This window comes from Rhinolophus ferrumequinum, chromosome 24, assembly GCF_004115265.2.
Source record: "Rhinolophus ferrumequinum isolate MPI-CBG mRhiFer1 chromosome 24, mRhiFer1_v1.p, whole genome shotgun sequence".
NCBI classification, from domain to species: Eukaryota; Metazoa; Chordata; class Mammalia; order Chiroptera; family Rhinolophidae; genus Rhinolophus; species Rhinolophus ferrumequinum.
In genome coordinates this window covers 37,523,898-37,541,295 of record NC_046307.1, presented here as the reverse complement: position 1 = coordinate 37,541,295, position 17,398 = coordinate 37,523,898, and the positions used below count along the sequence as shown (strand labels likewise).

Here is a 17,398-nt window from a genome sequence, read left to right as displayed (position 1 = left end):
TTAGAGAGGAAACGAGATCTCAGAGAAGAGACCAGTGGCTCCCAGAGTTTGGCCCTTGACCTAGCAACATCAGCAACCCCAGGGAACTAGGGGTTAGATGTGAATTCCCAGGTTCCACCCCAGATCTACTGAATCAGAAACTCTGGGGTGCGGTCCAGCAATTTTTGTTTTCAGAAGCCCTCCAGGTGACTGAGACGCACACCAACGTTTGGGGAAACTCTGCACTACACATCACCCTACAGGTAAGGAAACTGAGGTCCAAGACCACGTACACAGAACACCAATGGCAGAATGCGGATTTTTGGACTCTTTGGTAGTCGCTGGCCCTGATCCTCTGTGACTTCTCTTTTCCTCTTAGCCTTACACAATTTGTTTCCAGAGTCCAACAGAATCAGGGACTCAGCTTTGTTCACAAAGAGATGTCAAAAGGTCAATGAGTCTTTCCTGGTATTTTCTTCTAGACAAGGGTCAGGATCCTAGGTGAAGGGTGGGGCAGACCAAATCAGAATCCCTGCTCCATCAATTGGCAATTCGAACCAAGTTATTTCTCTTAGATACCCGCTCTGTCAAGTGGCGATTAAACAGTAGAGAGCTTTACAGAAGCCATTCTTATTTCCCAAAGTCCCAGGTCGAAGGGTCGCTTTCCCAATGTCTGAGCTAAGCTCCCCCACAAGTACTCCCTGTGGTCCCACTGCAGGTGTTCCCCCTTCCCCCTTTGGATTCTCACAGCAGTTTGTCTGACTCTTTACTACAGGTAGTATTTATCAGGAGGCCTTGAAGTGCAGGTATTTAGCATGTAGCTAATACGACATGAATACCACCTGCATCAGTCCACCATCACCACCATTTGATGAGCGTTACTGTGGGACTGAATGAGATCGTTTAGAATGTGTATAAAAGTGATTAGGTCTATCAGCCCACACTGGTAGTATCTTTGGCTTTGCTTTTGCAGAGCTGAGATTGTGCATCTTTGCATTTTTCAGTAAAGGAGAATGATGTACTCAGGGCTCTGAGTAAATAGAACTCAGAACAAAGAATAACAGACAGACTCAGTCGGGATCTGGCTCCCCCACATACTGCTCAACTTTGGATATTTACCTCTCTGAGTCTCGCTTTTCTTATCTACAAAATAAGGATAAAAATGCCTATCTTTGAAGGTTATTGTGAATATTAAATGTTATAACACGTGAAAAACGAAGATGCTCAAAAAAGTGGTAGTGGCACTAATACTAGAATATTAGTACCTAGAACATGGCCTGGCATTTTTAGGGAAACACTGTACTTGAATGAAAATTCACCTTTATTTGCCTTTATTCTGAGGCAAATAGGGACATCAGGAGCACCAGAGACAAATGACTAAAATGAGCAGGGAGAGAAGTCACTGAGCGAATACTGAAGACAGTAATGTGAGCAGGAATCCATTTAAATGTCACCTCCTTAGAGAGACTTTCGCTGACCAGCATACCTATGTAAAACAGCACCACATTGTATGCCCCCCACGCGTAGCCACTTTCCAACCCTGTAAATCACTTTACTTGTCTTATGAGACTCCCTATGACTGATTAATTTACATATGTATTCACTATCTTCCCTACTAGAATGTACACTCCTTGGGGAAGGAACCTGTTCTGTTTGGTCATGGCGACAAGCCTAGAACAGGGTCTAGCACTCACTCAGGAAATATCTGTGTAGTGACTGAGAGACAGTAGTCATTTCCTGACAGCTTATATGTGTAGGCAATGAGTTTCCTACAACCTCTGCGGCTCATACTGGGTCCTAAGCACTGTTGCAAGTCACAAACGGTCACCGCAATCCTATGAAGTTATATGATTTCCTTCATTTTATGTGTGAGGCTCAAAGGAGTTAAGTAGTTTGCCCAACATCCTCTGGCTGATCAAATGTCAGTGAACAAGGACCGCCACTGAGGTCTGCTTTACATCAGTCTCATGTGCTTCCCCATGTGTTGGGGTGGAAGGCACCACACATGGGGACTGAGGCAGGGTCACAGTCTGGAGTTTGGAGCTGCAGGAAGTTACGGGAGGCTGAAGAGCACTCAGCTTCGTGCTGGTGAGGAGAAAGGCATTCCTCAGCCAGTCTTCAAGTTTAAGGTCTGAGACAGTGGTGGAAACTCCCCTAGAAATGTTTACCTTTCAGTTAGCACTGTTTCCTGGTCCTGCAACGTGATATGCTGTTTCAGCTAAGCGGGAAGGCTGTTCATTTGTGTTTACATCATGGAAACAACTTTTACAACACCTATTAAAGATTTTTTCCTCGTTTGTATTACCACAGAGGTATCTTTACTGTTTCTGACACGAAAGGAGAAAATATGAGCTTATTTTCTTTCAATTTCACATTCAAATATGCAGTCACACATTTAGTATGCCAAGTGTGATTATTTTATGAATAATAATAGAATTTGCCTTTTTCCCCCTAACAAGACAAGAACCCAGAAACCAGTATGATTTGAAGGTGAAACGCCAATTTATAGACTAATATTTTCATTGACATCAGGAAAAGTTAAGTATTAATACAACATTGTAGTTCTCAGTCATGCATAGATTTTTTAAAAAAATAACAAATTCTTCACCTTTTATGTATAATCCAGAGCTAATCCCCTCCACTGGATTTCTGAGGATCTGATTCAACAGAAAGGTATTCATTTTCTGAGTTTCAAATATTTTTACTTCAGAGAAGTCACATTAAAACACCTGCAGTAACTCTCTCAGTAGGTTGGCTCTCAGATATTTGTAGGGCATTTCATTTGTTATTCTGTGTAATTTAAAACCTTGAGTGGTGGGAAACAGCAGAGTTCAAAGAGCTTCTGAGTTTAACACATCCATGTGTTAGGAGGTTGGTGTACCCCAAAAAGTTAAACACAGAACTGCCAAGTGACTCAAAAAGTTACACACGGAACTGCCAACTGATTCAGCAATTTTACCCCGAGATGTATACTCAAGAACTGAACGCCTGTGTCCACACAAAAAGTTATATACGAATGTTCATACTAGCAGTATTCTGACAATAGCCAAAAGATGGAAACAATCCAACTGTTCATCAACTGATAAACGGATAAACAAAAAATGGTATATTCATACAAAGGAATATTAGTCAGCCATATAAAGGAACGAAGTACTGATACGTACTAAAATGTGGATGAGCCTCAAAAACATTATGCTGTGTGAAAGAAGCCAGACAGAAAGGCCACATATTATGTGATTCCATTTATATTAAATGTCTAGAATGGGCAAATCCATGGAGACAGAAAGTAGATTGGTGGCTGCCAGGGGCTTGGGGATTGGGGGAATGAGGAGTGACTACTTTAAGATACAGGGTTTCTTTCTAGGGTGATGAAAATATTCTGGAATTAGATAATGATGACGGTTGTAAAACTTTGTGAGTATTCTAAATGTACTAAATACTACTGAACTGTACACTGTAAAAGAGTAAATTTTATGACATGTACATCTAACCCCCCAAGTATCCCCCCAAAACCAGAAATAACAAAAATCTGGGTTTGCTTTCTCTCCTCCCCTTGAAATGTATGCAGAACACTGAAACTTCTCATTGCCTCAAATTCAAGTGCAAATAGCAGCTGGATTACTGGGGGGTTGGGGGAGTGGCCAAGGAGAATAAAATAATTAAGGTAATAATAAATGATGGTAGCCAACACTTACTAGGATTTAACGCATGACAAGTATTGTGTGAAATACTTTGATCTATCAGTGATAATTCAGTATGGTAGGCTGAATAGTGGCCCCCAAACGTGTCCATGTCCTAATGCTTGGAATCTGTGAATCTGTTAGGTTCTATCACAAAAGGGAACTAAGGATGCTAATCAATTGACTTTAAAATAGAAGATTATCCTGGGTTATCCAGGTGGGCCCCATGTAAACACAAAGGTCCTTGAAAGTGCTAGGGGGAGCAAAAGGGGAAAGCCAGAGAGATGGCAGCATGAGAAGGACTTGGTCGGATGTTGCTGGAGAAAAGGGAGCTGTGAGCCAAGGACAGCAGGCAGCCTCTAGCTGTACAAGGCAGGGCAACAGACCCTTCCTCAGAGCCTCCAGGAAGGGACACTGTCCTGATGACACTTGGATTTAGCCCAGAGACGCCCTTCAGATTTCTGACCTCCAGAATTATAGAATAATAAATCTGTAATATTTAAGTCTTTCAATTTGTGGTAATTTGTTACAGCGGTAATAGGAAACTAACATAGCCGTAAAGGTCAGGTCTAATGCCTCTGCTTCAACCCAGTGAGAATTAAGAAGAGAGGCAGACAAGGGGATACAGAGGCAGTGAGTGAGGAAAACAATCCATCTGAAACCAAGTATTATAGCCACAGGTAATCTCAGAAGAGCAGCGACTCCGGCAGGTCTAGGCCCACACAGGAGCTCGGGCTTCGAGATGACTTAGGACGTCAGGCAGGGCAGGGTGTTTTCAGGTCTGTCAGCAAGTGTCATCAGCTCATGCTTCCAAAGGAAAGTAACAGCCCACGTACCGAAGGCAGAGTAGCTGCAGCCAGGGCACTGAACTTGCCTTGTTTTGAGGTCCCAGTTGCAGTCAGTGCCCCTCATCGTGCATTCAATAAATATTTGTGTCTTAATTAGTACAGACTGAGTACTTGCTTTGTGGTAGGCATTGTTTGAGGCCCTTTTCACAGGCCTTTATTTATTTAAGCCACATGACAACTCTTCAAGGTAGAGATCTCCATTTAATGGATGAAAAAACTGAGGCTCCCTTTAATTCCTCTCCCTAGGGAACCAGAACATTTATTTTAGTTCCCAGAAGAAAAATACACTGCCCTCTGCAGACTGTTATGCCGCTCTAAGAAAGCTAGCCTAAAAGTTTATCCCTGAAGCACCGCATTCCCTGGGATGCTCTGGACTCTCCCCTCAAAACCAGGTAAGTTACTAAAACTGGATCTGGACTTAATGGGCTGCTTTCTGCCTACAGGGCCAGCTAATTAGTCTTAATTATCTCATTATAGATTCTAAGTATTTCCAGCTGCTTCTTTACCCCTATTGCCCACTCCTACCCCCCCACCCCCGCCCCCAATATCTGTTTTCCAGATAGACTCTGCCAAGTCAGTGGACACAGGTGATGTGTTGATGTATTCTTCCTGTCAGAACATTAGCTACTTCTGATCAAGCTTCTCACTTGCTAAATTCTCCTGGGATAGCTTTTGCGTTTCTTTATCTATGAGAAGAAATATGCTTTGGCCAATGATCAGACACAAGGACAACTTTTAAAAACTGCATTTGACTTTCACTGATCATAGAACAGTCATATACCTGTATAGGGCAAATAATAAACATGAATCTGTTTATTTGATAGAAGACTGGAAAGCAATCCCTTCTTCCTTCTTCTCACTGCCCCCAAAGCCTCAAATCAATCATTCAGTCCAAATAGTTCAAATGAAAACGAAGAAGAAAAGGCTACATTTCTTAATCGATTGGAAATGTGAAAGGTGAAGCAACGACTTAGCAAAAGAATTGAGGATGTGTGGTCAGAGGGCTACAGGTATGTGACTGACCTTGGGCAAGTCATTTCATTTCTGTACCTCCCCTTTCTAATAAGCAGACACAACAATCATACCTACTCCATGCGGGCTGTTGTGAGGATCTAATAGGATAATGTATGTGACAGTTGTTTGTGAACTGTACATTTGTAAGTAAATGTTAGCTATTATTACTAAAGGAAAGTTTCCTTCCTCTGTGTCTTTTTACTTCTGTCCTTAATAACCATTTGTAGAATACTCTTCCCTTTATTCAAGTCATTTACTTGTTGTACCAAATTTCTCAAATTTAAGCTACAGATATCTTCAGGTGCCAAGTACTTGTTACAAGTCACAAATGCAGATGGATGCTATGCTACCCTCACCCCTATAGAGAGAGCTCTCTCTCTTAATGTCTATAAAGACCATTTTAATATTAGCATCCCCACGATCATTAAAAAATATGACTGCTTCTTAGAGTTTGGATACCTGAAGTTGCTCACTCAGAGCCTATGAACATGCTTCTCATCTGAGTAGCTCAAGAGAAGACGCAATCATAAAATGTCCAAGGAAAACAATTGTTGGTGACACTTCTAAATTTGTGGCTGGTAAAAACTTAATTTGCAACTAATAATATTTAGTTCTCCACAAAACAAAAAGCCTTGTTATAGCTCTTTTCCACATTTCCCCTCTCCAATATCTGTCAACTGAATTCACCTCCATTCAAATTAAACAAAATAGAAGGTTTTTATTTATTCCAGTATTTTATACTGAACAGCTCCCTGGAGGTTCTCCATTTACTGGCTTAGGTAATACTATCTTTCCTTTAGTTTATTAGATTGACAAAGTTAATTTAAAAATAACCTAGGGAACTTTAAGTGATTCTTGGAAGGGATACCATGCATGCACATATGGTTGGTCACCCATTTTCATCTGTATGTAAGCTATCTTGTGAAGGGAAGTTTTGTATTTATTTTTATAATTTCTTAGAATACAAAACATACATTGCCAACATGAAACACCATTCTGATGATGAAATGCTTTCAATTCTGTTCTTTATACAAGTGAACATTTTATCTAGTTTAGCCAAGGAGCAATTTGATAAAATGTTACCACTGTTTATTGCCAAAAATCCCCTCATTTTCATCTGAAATACAACCTGGGGCACATAGCATCTAATTAAATTCATACAAAGCACAAATTATTGAATAGAAACCAAACTGCATTTCAAAGTAAATATCAATTAATGTGACACCCAATTTCTAATCACTCCAATGTGCAAAGCCTACACACAAAACATACTCCATTTATTTTGGAGGGCTGAATTAGAATATGCTTTGTATTTCAATCCAAGAATCACAACCAGTGTTTTGCTAGCAGATTAGTTAGGTGTTCTTTCTACTTGATTCTTACCTGCCTCCCACTCAAAATCAGTGTTATAAAAAGTTCTTCCTCAAATTTTGTGTCATTTAATTTGAGAATAATTCTCATTACCTAATATTTTTATTTCTTTAATACATGGATGTGTGCTTTTTTTTTTGGCAAGTGCACTATTGCTTTTTTCCTTGTTTCCATGACAGTGAATATAAAATAGAAAACTACAAAACCATTTATACAGGAATTCTGACATCAACGTTCTAGTCAACCTAGTTTGTGAGGCTAGGGCTCAAATGATAAAATTGTGTTCAACTACACTCAACAAATGATCGACTATAATAACACTTTGAACAGAGAGTGACAAGTGACACATCCAGCACAAGAGTGGCCCAGTGGAGCTCCTCACCTGTGAACGTAATCAGCCACCGGATTTGTTGTGTCTTGGAGAGCCCAATGGTCAAAGCTGCCCTTACAGACAGAACCTGGCAGGCTGACCTGATTCCGGGAGCCATGGTGATGGCATCTTGGTTATGGCATATTGCGTGTCATTCATTCACCAAATATTTACTGAGAACCTACGGTGCAGAGATACCAGGTCGCTGCTGGCAATCACAAAAAAGGCAAAATCCGTACGCGGAAGGAGCTCCACGTATTTTGGGAAGAAGCACACCTCTGGTTCCTAACAAGGGAAAGCAGCTCTGGTAACATATACCACAATTGTCACCTGATGCTTACAATAGACATTATTTTAAACGGTGAAAAACACTGATAAATAAGGAAAGAATTCTTTTCCAACAATGTAGAAGTTCCATCAGTGTAGTTATTTTTAATTTTATCAATAGCCAATTCAATTTACTTATATTTAGAACCTACCATGTACCAGGCACTTCCACACAGCCTATCTTTTTCTGTTTTTCACAAGGTATCTAAAAAGTGCTTGCAATGTAGCAAATATTTACCTTAAAACAAAAAAACAGCTTAAAAAATCAATTTATACTGTATCTTGTTATGGGTTAAATGTTTCAAAGGAATCTAATTCTGGCAAAACCTAATGAAATCCTATTATTTAAATTCATGTATTTTACTTCAGTTTCTCACACCTCACAGTTTACACTAAGGAATACTCAATAAAAGTAGTCTTGAGAAAGGTCGTGCAGGTCTCCTAGACCATCATCATGTCTCTCCATCTTCAGTGCAATGGTAAGTGCAGCTGTGCTGTGAATATCAAGTGCTACCCTGTTGTTTAAGCCACCGCAGATTCATGGGGGTTCTCTGGTCTACGACAACCACATGGAAAGCTATCTTGACCTGTCTATTCCATATCCAGGAATTTGTGGTGAAGATGTATGTGACATGGACCTATTTCTAGGAAATCTTCTCCAGCTAGTTCTGTTTAACTTTGGTCTCCCCTCTCTGTCTGACAGGGTCATTCAACGAACATTTTTAAGCCCTGGGAAGTAAGTTAAGTCCGACAAGGGCTTCCCGGTCTTCTTTAATGCTTGGACAACTGGGAAGGCAAGAGCGCAAGCTCCTTGAGGGCAGGGGCCAGTCTGGCAAAGTCTTTGTTGTGCCCTCAGAGCTCATCACAGTGTGTTCTCTAAATGATCATTGAGGACAGTGACACAGAACCCGGCTGCTCCTCTTTTCTCCAAGGCAGCAGTCAAGACATAATACAGGCTGGTGTGCAGTATGCAAAACTGTCACTCAGTTAGCTCTCCCACTTGCCTAAGGTACCAGATGATTGGGTTTTGCATGCCTGGTTTACACTCTTCAAATATTTATAGACAGTTCTCTTTGCCTCAAGCCCTAGTTGTCACTTAGCCAAGTTATACATACATGGTTCTTTTAATCTTTCCTTAGAAATCAATCCTGCTAAGCTCCTTAATCATTCTAGTTGCATTTCTCTCAACTTTTGGCTGTTTGTCTTTCTGGTAATTTATTCTGTTGAAATGCATGAAAATAATACAGGTGTGTGGAGCAGAGAAGGGTTTGGTCACCTTTCTATTACAAGGTTCAATGCCTTTTACGTGCAAAATAAAATGAGTTATCCTCTTTCCTTTTGTATGATCATGTTTTAAAAATTCATATTTAAGTTGATGGATCAATCAATACATTGCAAGAGAAAGGAAGAAAAAGTACCATCAGTATTCTCTAAGGACGATATTGTCATTGACTGAACACTCTCAGGTGTTTATAAACTGATTAATTTAACCTGCAATATTCAAACATGGAGAAAAACAGGAATCCAGATAACGTGGTCACCACAGAGAGGGTTAAGTGCCCATCCTAAGGTGCTACCTACCTGTGGATACTTATGGCTAACTTCAGCTTTTCAACAAAAAAAAATTAAAGACAAGTTCATTTTTCCCATTATAAAAGTAATACATTAAAAAAATTTCGAGTAATCAAAAATGAGGAAGTGTTACCTATAGCCCCACTACCCCAAAACAATATTTAACATTTTTGAAGAATTTCGTTTAAGCCTTTTTTTGATATATTATTTCCCCCTCCAACAGGAATGATCATACCATTTGCACAGTTAACACCTTGTTTTTCCAGTTACTATTATGACAGAAAATTTCATGTCTTGCATTGTCTTCAAATCATAGTTTTTAATGACCACGTACTATAGCACCAAGTAAGTGAATGCAACTGATTTCACAATTCCCTCTGTTGGATATTTACACTGTTTCTATTTTTTCTCTAGGTTAAATGTCATTATAAAAAAAAATCTTTGTGTGTAAAGCTTTTCTGTCTTTAAGATTATTCCTAGATTCGTTGCAGTAAGTAAAATGAATGCATCAAAGGATACCCAGAAAATCAATTGTGAGGTAAAGAATTAATGCAAGTACTATCTGAAGTGAAAAATACCACCTTAAGTACGAAGATTTGTCTTTTGGCTCTGATGATAACAAGTGAATGCTCAAATCTTAGCAAGTGGTAGAAAACTGTTAGAGGTGGCAAATTCCAGGAAGTTAAATGTGGTACTCCCTAGTATTTCACTTCATATTGTTGATCCCCTATTAAGTAAGCTTCAGTTATTAACCTTACCTAGATCTACCATCAGAAGGCGAGTGAGGGCTGTGTAGAAGGTGGTTCGGCACCTGAAGTCACTGAGACTGGAACTGTCACAGATGCCAAGGAAGGGGAAGTGCTCACTCTAATGGAAGCAAAAGAGCATCCACAGTTACTACTGCTTTACCTCAACTACCCGGATAATTCTAGTCATTCATTAAAGGAAAGAAGACTTACCGTGTGATTTTTTAGCATGAATTTCACAGCATCTATCTTCACAAGTTTTTTTAAAAGGATATAGGTAATAGAAGTTAAGGAATCTGGGGAAATAGAATTGTCTTATCAATAAGTAACAAATCACAAAATAACACTGAGCTATAATGGCATCAATTTCTATTGATGAAGAATAAATATGATTTCTAAAGAGCATTCGTATAGAGATGTCTTTCATGCTGTTAAGAATGATAATCCATTATTAACCAGTGCAATTACTTTCCCTATCTTATACATATTCTAGTTATGGAAAGGAAGAATGAATTTTATAATTAAGACACAAATCTCTTTACTATTAAAGCCTTCACAGTGGAAAATTAAAACTGACCTTTTTTACATTTTGGGTGTAATGTGAGAAATTCTTTTCACTTAATATTATTTAATAATAAAATAATTATAAAAGACCCATAATAGAATATCAAGAAAGAGGAAAATTTTCAGTTCTAAGAAACAATTGAAGGAAATTCTGCTTTAGATGAAGGTCAGAATACAATTAGGAAGACGTAGCAGATTAAATGTCAAGGACAGCCTTAGAGGACCTAATATTTTTCAAGTATCTATACTAAGTACAAGACATCTTGTATTTGTTAACTCAACCAATCTTCATCATCACACTGTTAAATATGATTTCTGATTCATAGATAAGAAAACAGAAGCTCAGAGTAATTAAGTTACTTGCCCAAGCTCACACAGCTATGGATTGGTAGTGCTGAGACGTGAACTGAGGTTGGACTCCTAAGACCGTGGTCTTTCTCCTGCAAGGCATCACCACCTGAACAGTTCAACTCAGGATGAGAATAAAGTTGAGAAATCATAAACGTGATCACAAGGCCTAAATAATTTCTGGTTAATGCTGTCATCAAAGAAGGGCTCTAAGACATCTATTCAGTCTAAAACACCCTCTTCATTTACTTTACCCTGGTCATGTGTTTCCTGCTCCAGCTAGGGCCTCTCTTGGTCATTCCCTACCTACTGACTCATGCATTTCTTATAGGTTATAATATAACCTTCCATGAGAACATTCATGTTCCAGTGAAAACATACTGGCTCCTTTCCTTCACATCATCTCCAAGTGTAGACCTCTGTATATTGCGTCTGTACAGGGGCACTGATAAGTCTAATTCTAAATTTTAGTCACTTGATGTAGATGTAGAGAGTAGAAAACACAGTGGAACACAAGTCAAGAAACCTGGGCTTTTGGCTTCAGTACACCATTCAATCAGCTGGATGAGCGTGAGCTCTACACGTAGGCCTCTGAGCCTTAGTTTCCCTCTCCCACAAATGAGAATGGATCCTATACTCAAACTACGGGTCTCACAGGATTGTTGTGAGGATTGATGATGAAAACATCTTTGCCAATTATAAATCAGGGAGGAAGACACAGAGATGCTGAGAATGAACATTTGCAGACTGTTCACTACTTGCAAGGTTAATTCTCACAAACCCACAAAATGGGCAGTACCGCGTCTGTTTCTCAGATGAGGAAACAAACTCAAAAAAATTACATACAACTCTCCAGAAGACAAGCAGTACGTAGGATTTAGATTCGAGTCCCTCTGGCTCTCAAGCAGCCACTGCAGTTGCATATTCAGCACGGGTAGTTGGCCCACCTCCGCTGTGTTAGATTGTAAGCTTTCCAGGAGCAGGGTCCGCGTCTGTGCATCTCCTCAGCACCTGCTCTCAGTGGGGGCTCAATGAACTGTGTGTTTCCGGCAGGCTGAAGGGCACCATGATCAGGCCTGGTAGACGGTATGCCTCTCCCTCCCACAAAGATGCCCGTTTCATGATTGTTCCCACTGTCAATCACTGAGCAGAAGAACCGCCACTCAAACTTCACTCAGTTACACAGGGTGGGGATCAATATACTACGAAATATCTTACGTAATTACCAAATACAATTCTCTTGGAATTGCCAAGTTAAAAGTGACAGGGCCTATGGGTGGCAGGAATGCTGCCATTAACAGGACTCCTCTGTCAGTGCTGCTAATAAACAGCAAGTCATGTTCTGACAATAGAATATTTATGGTCGTAATAAACAGAACATTCACAGGAAGAATCTCGTCTGCTAAAGACACATTTTCTGCAGAACTGCATCTGCGCACTTTGTACCCAGGCCAGCCTCACTGCCTTTTAATTATATTCTAAAGAAAAAAATGATTAAGAATAAATTTTTACTTTTTGTCAATGATGGGAAAAAAATGAAAGTTCATCTGAATATTTATATTCCTTTCTAAGAATTCAATTCAAAGCTAGTTATAGTCCTTAAGAGGATCTGTAATGTTTTTTAAAAAAGCCAAGTGGATACATTATTTTATGACCTTTATACTATCATCTTATTCTTGTCTAAGAGACTACAGTTATATGTCGCACCATTTTAGTTGGGTGGAAGCATTGTAGTTGGGTGGCGTTCAGAATAGCCCTAACAGTCAGTGTGGTAATGGTGGTTAACAGTAACCACAACGGTGATAGGAGTCTAGTCTACTACTAGAGTAGTGAGTAGTGAGAGAATCTAGTACATGGAACATGTAAGTGGTAGAACCAAGGTTCAAATCCAAGTCTGTCTGACCATAAAGGATAAGCTCCTTCCACTAGGTTACGTCATAGCCATGTGACTTTAGAGCAGGCAATGATTCTATAGAGATCACCAGCTCCTGGAGGTACCACTGAAACCAGAACTAGGTCCCAGAAGGGACAAGGAAACCATTCTTTTAGGAGGGAACCAATTCATCATATCCGAGACTGAGCAAACTCAGTCCTGGCTGGTATTTACTCACTAAACAAAATTCCCAGAAAATCCCTTTCTGTATCCATGTGGTTAGGAAAAACTGAGGAAGGTGAAGATGGTCCTATTGATAGCTAGCATGACAAATGGAGAAAGGCAAGAAAATGTGGGAAAAATGGTGTACCTTAAAGGTGGTTGAAAATTTTAAAAATCTGTATCCTTTGAAGAAGAGGGTAACTAAATTGAAAACGAACTGGTTTCTTAAGTTACAGGAGTGCCACACACTTTAATTTAGTAGCTGACGGGCACAGTAGCACCAAGTATGACTTCCATTTAGGGTATCAAGCCTTTACTGCAGAGTATCAACCATATTTCACCCAAACTACACCACCACTAATTATAAACAACATTATGTTATGTGCTACTAAAAAGAAAAAGTTTTTAAAACTACCATCAATTGTAAGACGTTTCTTACATTGTTAAAATGTGAAGAGATTTCTGTTTGAGAATCAAAGGAGTAGCGCAATAAATATATGATTTTCACTAAATACAAGAAGGTGGATGATTGTATTGACCTAGGAAATTATTTAAAAGCCATACATGTTTACAAGTAGTTTTTGCAGATAGAATTAGACTCTGATGATAGAAGAAAGTTCACAAATAAGAAAATTACATTTGGAAATTACTGTAGATAGATGATAGTTACAAAGTATAATTACTGGAATATTAGTTTAGCTATTTCAAAAATAGGATTATGCTAATGAAGCCTACTAGATGAAAAAATCCAAGTAGGTACAACCAAAATGAAGCATCTTAAGGGATATTAATAATTACTTACAAAGAATAGGAGTTAAAGGCTTACTCAACAAAAGGGTCAACAATATGTTCAAATGTCCACTATGTGAAGTTTTGAAACTATAGAGGAGGGAAAAAAAAAAAAGAGTTCTAATATCCAATAATTTACAACCTTATAGGACAGAGGATTAGTCAATACTAAGCTATATACTCATCTCCAGATATACAGATAAGAACTAGGTGTTCAAGAAAGCTAAGACAAATAAAAAAACGAAAATGAAGGAAATTACTATTTAGTGAGCACCTACTATGTGACAGGGTCACTAGTACCAGGTGTTTTATTTTTGTTAGATAACGTACCGTGTTTCCCCAAAAATAAGACCTAGCTGGATAATCAACTCTAATGTGTCTTTTGGAGCAAAAATTAATATAAGTCCCAGTCTTATTTTATTATAAGACCGGGTCTTACATATAATATAATATAATATAATATAATATAATATAATATAATATAATATAATATAATATGATATAATATAATATAATACTGGGTCATATACTAATTTTTGCTCCAAAAGACGCATGAGAACTGATTGTCCGGCTAGGTCTTATTATCAGGGAAACATGGTAGATCTATTGTTATATATTTAGTTAATCCTTACAAAATCCTAAGAGGTAGATATTAATAACATTCCCTTTCTAGAGATGAAGAAGCTCAGCCTCAGAGAAATTAAATGACTTGTTCATTTTCTTTTAGTTAACACAGTGATGAAGGATTCTAACTATTTCAGGATGCCCTTACTAAGTCTTTAGCAAGACCTGAAAATTTAAGAGAGACCTCACTGAGTCACAGTGGGTCAAATGAGGAGAACAGCATACGAGTATGTGGCGGTTCAGTGAAAGAGAACGATGAAGGGTGTCAAGGGGAAGGTAAAATAAATTTCCCTGGCCCAAGGAACAGTATCAAGTAGAAACCGTGGTTGAATGGTGGGTCAGGAAATTAGTGAGGGGAACTCAATAAGTCAAGTACCGTTAAAGGACTCAAGTTCAGATCAATAATTTTACTTTGACCTGAGAAGCAAGTAGAAGTAATTCTGGGCTTTTGGGAAGAGAAAGGATCAGATTAAAACAATCCTTGAGGAAGGTAACCTTATGAAGCAAGAATTTAAAGAACTGAGTGAAGGTCTGAATAAGTGGGCTCTAGAAGAGGAGTAGAAAGGACTCTCATATTTGATTCTAGTACAAAAACAAATAGAGCAGATAAATTATGGGATGACTTTTCCATGGATGACAAAGACAGAAAACAAAAATAATAAATCAACATTTCCTTTGATGAGAAATGTCAATGGAGGTATGCCTGCGGGAGGTACGAGGAAACTAGTTTTATTTAACATTCTCAAAATCATCTGAAGATGGTGGTATTCATCAAAATAAAGCAATACATTTTCATACTATTTCACCAACGCAGAATTACTGGCGTTTATTACTAAATATTTCCTGGAACAGACATACCAATTTTACTTCCATCCTTCACCCTTATTTCATTCTAGACCTCTGTTTCATTTCTTATCCTCTACTCTTTCCCGACACTCACCTCATTCAGGATTCATACCCCAAGAAGATCAGTGACAAGGTGAGAACATCTGGTTTGCACATGACTTGTATGCTTAACAGTTTGTATATATGCGCTGTCTAAATGACCTTGAATAAAGAGCTTTCTCAAAGCCACCATATCAAAATGTTACATACCCACATTACATTTAATGTGTAGATTTTCAAAAAATTAGTGTATAATGTATTTGAGTTAAATTTTAAAATAATAATACAATGGACTTTGAGCTCTTAGGAGAAACATTGGAAAGAAAGTCTGGAATTAGGATCAATTTTGTTAGAATTAAAACATCTGTGAAGGCAGGGTCTGTGTTTCATCTGTCCTTTTGCCCTGTACCTAGCAAATGCTTACTTAATATTTGCTAGATTGAAAGAAGCCGGTAAGAAAAGTAAATCATTAAGGTGAGCATGGAATTAAATTTAAAAATCACTATTTTATTCTTACTTGATGTTAAATCTAAATAAGGATGCAGTTCTAGTTACTGCACTTAAAACTAGGGTTTCCAGGCGGGAATTCCCGCCCATTCTTAGGAATTTTCTTCACTTTCCCGTTCCCGAATCCCAAGGAAAGTTGGTCAGGAAATCGGGAAAATTGGCTCCTTGAACCCAGGTGGTTGGTAGTATCGGCCATCACTTTGTGGAAACGATTCATCGTGAAGAACAGAAAACAGTTTATATCTCGAGATTCGGGAATGGAAAAGCGAAAAAAATTCCTGAGAACGGGTAGGAATTCTCGCCTGGAAACTCTACTTAAAACAAACAAGCAAGCACAAAAAAGACAAATGAAGCTGGAAGAGATTTGGGGTTGAAAAACAAAATCACATGGTGATCAAGTCGCTTGGACAGGAAGTAAGACTCTGGCTTGCAAAAACAAAAACTGAAATAAACTAATAGATTTATGATGCATGTGGATAGGAATTATATGCACCAAATCCTGGTGTACAGGAACTAAGGACATAGTCTCAAAGTCTTCGAGAATTAGTCTGAAGCCAAACGGAAGGAATTATTAGATTGGTGAAAAAGTGCGGTTTAAAAGGTTAAAAATAATTGCAAAAACTGCAATTACTTTTGCACCAAACTAACATTTCTTTATGTAACAGATAACCTGGGTCAGCTTCATGGGTGTGCAAAGCTGTCTGCTTGCACAGGATTCTGGGCTCGGTTCACTGCTCTTCTGTTGAGCCCTTGAAATTCTTAGTGATTTCTGAACAAGGGACCCCACACTTTCATTATGTCCTGGGCCCACAGATTACGTAGGTGGCCTTGCAATAATAATATGGAGAAATTAGTGATCCTAAGAAATGTGGAAGTGAACAGCAACAAATGGGTAAAAATGAGTTTGGATAATTTCATGAATTAATGTAGTACTCTTTTTGGGGGCTGTTTTAAAAGGCTAAAGATAGTTTTGGGTTTTCTTAAACCTTTGAGGATGATGTAATAAGGGCGACTACCAACAGAGGGCCTAATAGAAAATGAAATTTCCTTTCTCATTATTATCTATCTGAAACCCAAAGTGAAGGCAGTTCCTGCTGTAAATTTGAGTAAATTAAAGAACTGCAGTAGAAATATTGATCAATTATTTTTCAAAGGAAGAAAAACTTGAAATAATGATTAAAAAACAAACAGAAGTTTGGATGAAATAACCCTTTCCTCCTTCTTCCTCAGCATTTAACACAAGTAAGGTGAGTTAATTTGATTGCTCTGTATGACCGTTATTCTCTCCAGCTTTCTCAGCAGCTTCCTTGTTCTAATCATTTGAACAATATCATCCCTTTCCCAGTTAGACAAAAACCAAAATTTCTGACTGGAAAACATTTCAAAGAAGGAGAAGGATCCTCAAACCTGACCCTGGAGGGCCACCCCACGACACAGCCATTTCAACTCTGTGCATGTCAGAAAAAGCTATTTGAAATCTAGAATTCTTGAAAATCAGTCTTAGAAATTTAAAGAGTATATTAAAACGTTACTCAGATGTATTTGCTAAATGTATTTTATATACCCCGTGTAAAGAATTTGATGGGAAAACATAAACTTTTTCTCAAAAAGGCCATGAGATCTGAAAATTACAATAGTTTGAACAATTTGGAAAACTTCCAATCTGGCAAACAGAAACT

At 38.4% G+C, this 17,398-nt stretch overlaps 1 protein-coding gene across 3 annotated transcripts in view; it reads right to left on the bottom strand.

Moving 5' to 3' along the window:
• The window catches only part of RANBP17 (RAN binding protein 17), a 254,298-nt gene that overhangs the window by 66,395 nt on the left and 170,505 nt on the right, over positions 1-17,398 (bottom strand). For all 3 annotated transcript variants that reach the window (XM_033096303.1, XM_033096305.1, XM_033096306.1), the window contains 2 exons: positions 10,121-10,184; positions 9,920-10,028 (listed from right to left, as the gene is read on the bottom strand). In XM_033096303.1, coding sequence (XP_032952194.1) covers positions 9,920-10,028; positions 10,121-10,184 — 173 coding nt within the window. The remainder of the gene's footprint in view (positions 1-9,919; positions 10,029-10,120; positions 10,185-17,398) is intronic.